The sequence below is a fragment of the Lepisosteus oculatus genome, chromosome 16, assembly GCF_040954835.1.
Source record: "Lepisosteus oculatus isolate fLepOcu1 chromosome 16, fLepOcu1.hap2, whole genome shotgun sequence".
NCBI lineage: Eukaryota > Metazoa > Chordata > Actinopteri > Semionotiformes > Lepisosteidae > Lepisosteus > Lepisosteus oculatus.
In genome coordinates, this window is record NC_090711.1 from 12,763,379 (window position 1) to 12,770,995 (window position 7,617).

Below are 7,617 nucleotides of genomic sequence, written 5' to 3' on the forward strand. Positions count from 1 at the left end.
GCTCAAGAATATATTTTGCAATTACTTATTCTGTGGTGTTTCCTCTCACTTCAAAAGCATTGAATACTCTTACCAGAAATTAAGAAAATCGTGAGTATCTATTCCCTTTAAGACAAAATTATAGCATTTTTCTTTGATTTAGATTATAATTAATTATAATTCGCCTAAAATTAGATTAGATTAACATTTTGTACTGTGTTTAACAGAAATGTCTTCAGAAATGTTTAATATACACTGGGAGATGTAGAAATATATTGATTCTAAAAATGATACTATCAACCTTGGTACATCAGGACACATCTATATCAAACTTATGTTTACATTTTAAGGGTGACAGTTAAGACTAATGCATAAATAAATATCAAGATTAGAAAGGATCTTAAAGATATATCTTTTGGAAATAATAATAATAATAATTTTTTTCTTTAATTCTTGAAAATCCACTCTCGAGTTTCTATAGCCATATGTACAGCGCCATTGTCCTTTTTCCACTAGCTTCTACTCTCCATAAAATGCAAATATGGCATTCACCCATCTACTCTTCTGTAAGTTCCTCATTGCAAAGTAGCTCCTGTTCAGAAACAGATCTCCCTGCATGATGTTTGGCACAGAGTTTGACCTTCTGGTGTCTCAGTGAGACCTGGCACTGAAATTCTTCCAAGAAGCATCCGGGCTGGAAATTAGATATGTTTTCTCCAAGGGCTTTCCCAGCTAAGTAAACGTAAAAAAGTGTTTAGCTACAGTTGGTTTTATGCACATTAATACTGTCCCTGCTATGCGAGGCAGTGGAAATTTTCGTATTTAGCGTCTCCAGTAACACTGGAAAGATAAACCAGCAATGCGGTCAAGTCACAGTGCCCAAGATATCGATTGCACATTGATACAGCTTTAGAATACATAATATTGCAAATGCTTGTATTCAGCATTGGAGGATTCCCTATTATCTGAACAGTGCTGGCTGGATCTAATCATGTGTGGAAGCGGTTTTTCTTTTGTATATTTATGTGATGAAGTGAAAGTTTTGATCTTACTGTAGTTCTTATAAGATTGTGTAAGTGAGCACTGGGTCCCCATATTTGAAACAAAGTCATAGGCTGATGCATTCATTTCAGCACATACTGGTTACTATAGTACACTTAATTTTGAATGATATCTCTTTCGGGTTTATTGAAGATGTATTTATCTGAGCAAAAGGTAGCTAAGATGATTTTGGCAATGAGCGAACTTGTGTCAGAAAGTGCACATCGTTCAAAGGCACGTCTTACCATCTCGTTAGAATCTTTAACCAGTGTTTTTTTTACTCTTCTTTATTTATCCTTAGAGACCGATTTCAGACTGTGTTTTCTTTATTTTAATACCTCATCTCTTCTTTCAGTTGGAAATGTCTGTAGCACCACTACTTTTCTAGCTGAAAAAAATATTGAATTGACCACTACCAGCAAAGACTGATTTTCAAAAGTAGTAAAGAAAGTAGTAAGCTAAAAAAAGTTCTTACTTAGCAGAAGACTTAGTATGGGAGTGCTCAACTGAGAATTTCATGCAGTACCTTTCAGTCAGCCATGTAACCTTAGAAATGTACAAACGTCTTAAAGATCACATTCGTGGTTGTTAGGGTTAGAGAGAAGAGGCTCAGATAAATATACACTAAAAGAAAAAACAATAAAAGAAGCATAAACTATATAGTATCCTGAAAGATCTATGTTAAAATGGAAGAGGAAAATAAAAATTCTACACCACCTGAACTTTGGAAAACAGGGTATTTAAAGCACACTGGTGATTTGTGTGGCACAATGAGTACAGTCTATTCAAAGCTGTAGTTCACAGAGAATACTAATCATTGTCACTTCTAACATGCCTACCCCCTCTGCTATTCTTTGGCCAGTTTGTTGCCCTAGCAATGGGCAAAATCCCAGTGACCATCTGCAGCAACATGTGGAGATACATGTCTCATTATTTCAAGCTTAAGTCACCTTTTGGACATAAAAGGATAAATTATGAATGTTCTTTCCCAGATTTCCCAGATTGTCGGTAAGTCTCCAAGAGATTTGCATCTCTGGTTTACAATTAAAGCTAGTATTTCTTTGGTTTCTTTTAAAATGACTTTTCCTCTTTTTAAATAAAGAAATGACCATAAATTGATAGAACACCATTTTCATTGGTGAAAGACTACTGCAAATTAGATGCAAACCTAAAATAATCTGAAAAACTCAAATCTCAACCTTCAATTTCAGCTTTCAAGACAAGACGGGTACACATTAAAAGCTATTTCACGCAGTTTATCAATGCTTTTATTTTTTCATGTTACAATCAACATTTTTCCAAACTGGGTTTTGTTTTTAACTGTAGCAATAGGGAAAACCTTTAACTGTAAGTGAAAACCTGAGATGAGAAACTGAAGACCCAAGACAGGAAGTCCTTTTGAAAGACATGGAACATTTTTCCGAGCCTTTCAGTAACTCCCAAGTCACCAGGGTCCTGTGAAAAAAGTTAACATGACATTTGTGTATTAATGATCCTTTTGGAAACCAGTAGTAAGTGTGCAGTCTGAGCCTCCTCAACTCCCTCAGAAATGTACCGATTTGTCTTAAAAAGAGACTTCCCTAGCATAGCACAAGCACAAACATGAGTTAAATGAGCAGTCGCAATTACATTCTTTCAAAGTTGTGTTAGCTGTGTAGTCATTCTGGCCCTCCAGTACAGAATCACTCACAAAGCATAAATAATTCAGCAATAAAGCCCTCTGTTGCTGCTCTTGTTTTTTCCAAAGCTGTGAAAAGGAAAGAGGTCACAAGGAAACATGAAAGAGCATCAAAGAGTCAAAATCGTAGACATATGAATCGAAATCGAAAGTCATATTTGACAAAATGGAGGCAGAGGTATATTCTGGAAAAACTATTGTCACTGTTGCTTGTTCTGTACTTGTTCACGCTATAACTCCTTTGGGTTTCCCTGGGTTTCTCTTTCCTTTCTCCTGTTCGTCAGCTTAAATCACACACAGAAAAAGCCTTTCTCTTGTTACTCACAAGCCCTTTACCCACGTTTTCAGATTCATGTCAACACGATAAACCAGCAGTCCACATGGTGCAGTGAGTAATCTGAACTTTGAGAGGCCATCAGTCCTGCTATCGATTAGACTTTGTACACAACCAGAAATATCAGAAAGACCTTGAAATGGAGACAAGGGAAACTGAGAAATTCCTCCTGACAAGGGAGATGAATTAATGTCGATGAAACTCTATCCTGTGCCACACACTATCACCAGGGAGATTCTGAAATATGCTCACGGGCAGTGCCTGGATGTTTCCATAGAATTATTGAATCTCCCTTCATACTAAATCCTAAAACATTGATATCGTATAATAAAGAACAACTGTCTCATGTTTCCCTGCATATCCAATATAATTGCCAATGACATCCATTGGATATCACCTGTATGAATTTTAAAGAGTTATGAACACGAGGAATATGAATATATTATTTTCACCTTTTTGACTGACTGATTTCTTCTAATGAAGGACAGATGAAAGGTTGTTTGATAATACTGTACAGGTGATGCAAATGTCCACTTTGAGTGTTGCTGATTAGTTCTGATGTGCTGTTACGGCAGTACTGTACACCTCTTAGGAACCATAGTCAAAATGACTACCTTTACCTTCCCCGGTCAAAATCTCCAGATCTCAATGCTATTTTAAACCAGTAGAAGCAGCAGAAGGGTGGCCCTGTGGTGCACTGGTTAGAGGTTGGCATTGCTGCCTTGCAGTGCTAAGGTCCTGGGTTCGATTCTGAACCTGGGGTGCTATCTGTGTGGAGTCTGTATGGTCTCCCTATGTTTGCATGTTCTCCCAAAAAGAAAGACCAAAGTTTTAAAACATACGGTAGGTTAATTGGATTCTGGGAACATTGGTCTAAGTGCGAGTGTGCGTGTGTTGTTGTGTAATTGTGTGCCCTGCAATGGACTGGCATCCTGCCCAGGTTGTATCCAGCCTTGTGCCCGTTGCTTGCTGGGATAGACTCTAGCTCCACCACAACCCTGACCTGGAGGAAGCGATTCATTTTTGAAACATCTGAAAAGGCTCAGTCAACATGGGAAACAACATCAAAACAAATGGAAATACTGTAGATGGTTTTTTTTTTCTCAGTATCTTTTGAAAGTGGAGTGATGTGAAACTTTAACAATAGACCTCTCATGTCTCGTATTCGCTCACCTGATAACACTTGATTAACTGCTTCCAATCTACTCACATGTGTACAGTGTGAACAGGTTCTGGTGGTTAAGCAGATCTTCAACAATGTGTCAGCTAGGCACCAGCAGGGCACTTGTGAGCTCTATGATGAATTCCAACTAAGAAGAGTCATTAAAGGGCATCCACATTTACTCAGGTGGTTTACCACTCTGCTCTTGTAACGTACTGTAAATTACTGTGCGGTACTGGATAATCTGAAAAAGGTGAAAAGGGCCTCTTGCTGTGTTACAGGGAAGTCTCACTACAGGTGTCACCAGAAATGGAGGACCTTGCCTACTCAAGGACCAGGATCAAAATGTGGTTTTGCTCTAAAAGCAAACAGTTGTAGCATTTAGCACCGGAATCAGAAAAGCGATCTTACCTCCATCAGCATAGGTCTCCGTCCCGTATCCGTCTTGCAGGCCGTTATTCCAGGTCCCCTCGTACTTTGCGCCGCTGCCCTGGCTCAGGCGTGTTCCGTACCGCCCTTTGAAACCATGAGTCCACTCTCCTTTGTAAACCCAGCGCCCTTTGGTTTCGACGCCCAAGCCGTGACGCTTTCCCTGGGACCAGTACCCCTCGTACGTGTTTCCACTGGGCCAGGTGTAGACGCCCACCACCTCGAAGCCGTAGTTCCAGGAGCCGGAGAACTCCCCTTGTCCTTTGGGACCCGTGCAGATACCGTGACCGTGAGCTTTGCCTCCTTCCCAGCCGCCGCAGTAGGCTCCGCCGTCGTCGAACTCAAAGCGACCCCCGCTCATGCTTTCCAAACGTTTGACTGCGGTGATTTAAATCAGTTATTCATTTATGTGCAAGCTTACATGCGGCGTGATTAAAAGACACAGTATATAGAATCCGCTTGCAGCACTATTGAAACACCTTTAGTCATTTGCGATGCACAATATCAGATGTTTTTAGCTAAAGCAAAGTATTCGGAGACCATCGCGTACAGATTAGCTTGACTTATTCCAAACCTGCCCGTTTTGAACGCGTTTTGTTCTTCTTCTCCACTTTTATAATTGCTAGCTCTTGAGCTGCAAAGTTCTGCAAAACTTCAGCACATCTCGGTTGTCGCTCGCCAGTCGAGAACACAACATGCCTCTTGAAGAAAGATGCAGGCTTCCACTCTTGTTTTGAGACGATCTCTGTTGCGAAAGGTAAAAACAACTTTTTCCCCCCCACCTCGGCTACATGGTTTTCCAGAGATCCGTTTTTAATCTCTCGGTCGATTTGGCGGGCATTATTATTATCTTTTTGAAGGAGAAGCTGAGAAAAGCCCCTCTGCCCTCTCTCCCTGGCTCCTCTCCCCCTGTCGCTCTCTCCGCTCCCAGACCAGGGATGTTGGAAACGTCCTAACTCAGACCTAACAAGGCTATCGGCTACCCGCGCTGTTCCAAAAATAATGCCCAATCCTTTCTCCGCTGCGTGGCTCTTATTAAAGCGAGGGCCAGAACGCTTGTCACGAAGGGGCTGGGCACGGATGTGCCCATTTCAAGATCGCTGCTGTAGTAATTGTACTGTACCTTCAGCGTTTTTCTCCAGTTCATCTCACGTTATGCGGAGAAGTGCATCATTTTCTTTCCCTGTGTGGCAAAGTATGCTATTGTAGTTTTGCGGGTATCGCACTGAGCGGAGTATAAATCTAAAAATCCTGACAAAAAGATCTTGTTTCAAAAAGTAAAGACGATCGGAGTGTCGAAGAATTGTGACGAAGTGGTCCATTCTCAGTAATACTGGTCGCAAATCATCCCTTTTAATCTCTTCATCGCTTTGCCTGGGTTTTGTAGCTGAATCGAGCAGCGAAATGTGGTTAAGAAGTACTGTCGAATTCGGAAAACTCCGTTCTTGTTTCTTCTCTATGAAGAGAGAGTTACAATACATGTACATACAGTAGTTTCTTTATCAAAGGAAGCACAATTTACCGGAATGCATTCAGCGATAATCTTCTGGTCTTGATACCTGAGTTACTGTAGGTCACTGATACTGAGGCTACTGATATTGCCGTTATTATGCTCAAACCACATATTTGCATTATTTACAGGTGATTACTTTATCCAAGGCATTACACGGGGAATATGATAAGAAATTAAGACCTTGAAAATAGAATTTTGTCTTCTTTCGTCGCAAGCAGTTTTTAAAGAGATGAGAAGAAAAAGACTTCCAGTTTTCCTGTGCATTTTCCTGAGAGTTAGTGTGCCGTCATGTGATGTTCAATGAAAAAGACCCCCCAGCAGGCCAGGTAAATTTCAGGAGGGGCTGTACTGCTTCTCCTAACTGCCCCTTGGTGGTTAAAAAAAAGTGGAGAGGCTGTTTGGTCACCGTTCAATAATTTGATGCTCTGCAGCTCCAACGTAATCTACATTCCTTCCGTTGTTTTTTTGGCGTGAAGCCTAGACAAAGACCATCTTTAAGATCGTAATATAACTACTGCACAGAGAGAAATCGTGGCATGGAGAGAATTGATTGCGTGTTCATAGAGGGGGAGCTCCCGAATTAGTATAATTAGTATCAGTAGTTAAATTGAAATTGCAGAACTCTGTAGTTGAAATTTCCGATTATTCATTGATATGTGACTTGTGTTTGTAAATGCCTTTAAAACTTGCTTTTTACTTTCAGATTTTATCACATTCACTGAAAATTTTAATTTTTCCCAGTGCTGTGTTTCAATTATTAAATGTGATCCTCTTTATAATTTTGGAATGCACACCGGATGGCCCCCTCTAGTGGTAAAAGGTTATCTTTACATTAAGAATGTCTCAGGTGTGCGGCTGAGAGGTAATTAAACCGAAATATTCCCAGGCGAAAACATACAGTATTATCTCCTTTTCTACTGTTTGACAAAGAATAGAACTATAAATATAGTGCAAGGTCGCTAAAAGGAAGAGGTTCGTTCATGTACAATGAACCATACAATAAAATTTAAATTTAGAAAACCAGGGTTGTAAGATAAGATCAGATTTATTGCCCCCTGAGGGAAATTGCGTTATGGACACCCAGCACTCCTGTACATTTAAATAGAATGCAAACAAAAAAAGAGAAGGAAAGAAAAACATTGCACATTATTCTATTACAAAAAAATAAGAAAAACATTGCACATCACTCTAATGCACATGTACGGTATAACACATAACAACATGTAACATTTATAACACATCACAAAACATATTGCACTCAAGTGGGTTGTAAGAGTCATGGGTTGTAACTGACTGCATGTTACTGACTGCATGTTTTTTTTTTTAAATACACTCATCACACCTGTTGCATTTACAGAATATCAACACATTAACTAATGCTGCTCACAGAGGGTTATCTGTCATGGAATAATTTACAACAACAGGATATTTTTTAATCTCAGATTTTGGATTCCATCATACAACTTCACTATTTTCTGGAA

The 7,617-nt window shown here is 39.7% G+C and overlaps 1 protein-coding gene across 1 annotated transcript in view; it reads right to left on the minus strand.

Moving 5' to 3' along the window:
* Positions 1-5,710, minus strand: part of jph2 (junctophilin 2) — a 47,249-nt gene extending 41,539 nt beyond the window's left edge. The window contains exon 1 of the mRNA XM_006639466.3: positions 4,606-5,710. Within this exon, the coding sequence (XP_006639529.2) occupies positions 4,606-4,984 (379 nt within the window). The 5' untranslated portion in view covers positions 4,985-5,710. The remainder of the gene's footprint in view (positions 1-4,605) is intronic.
* Between the last annotated feature and the right edge of the window lie 1,907 nt (positions 5,711-7,617).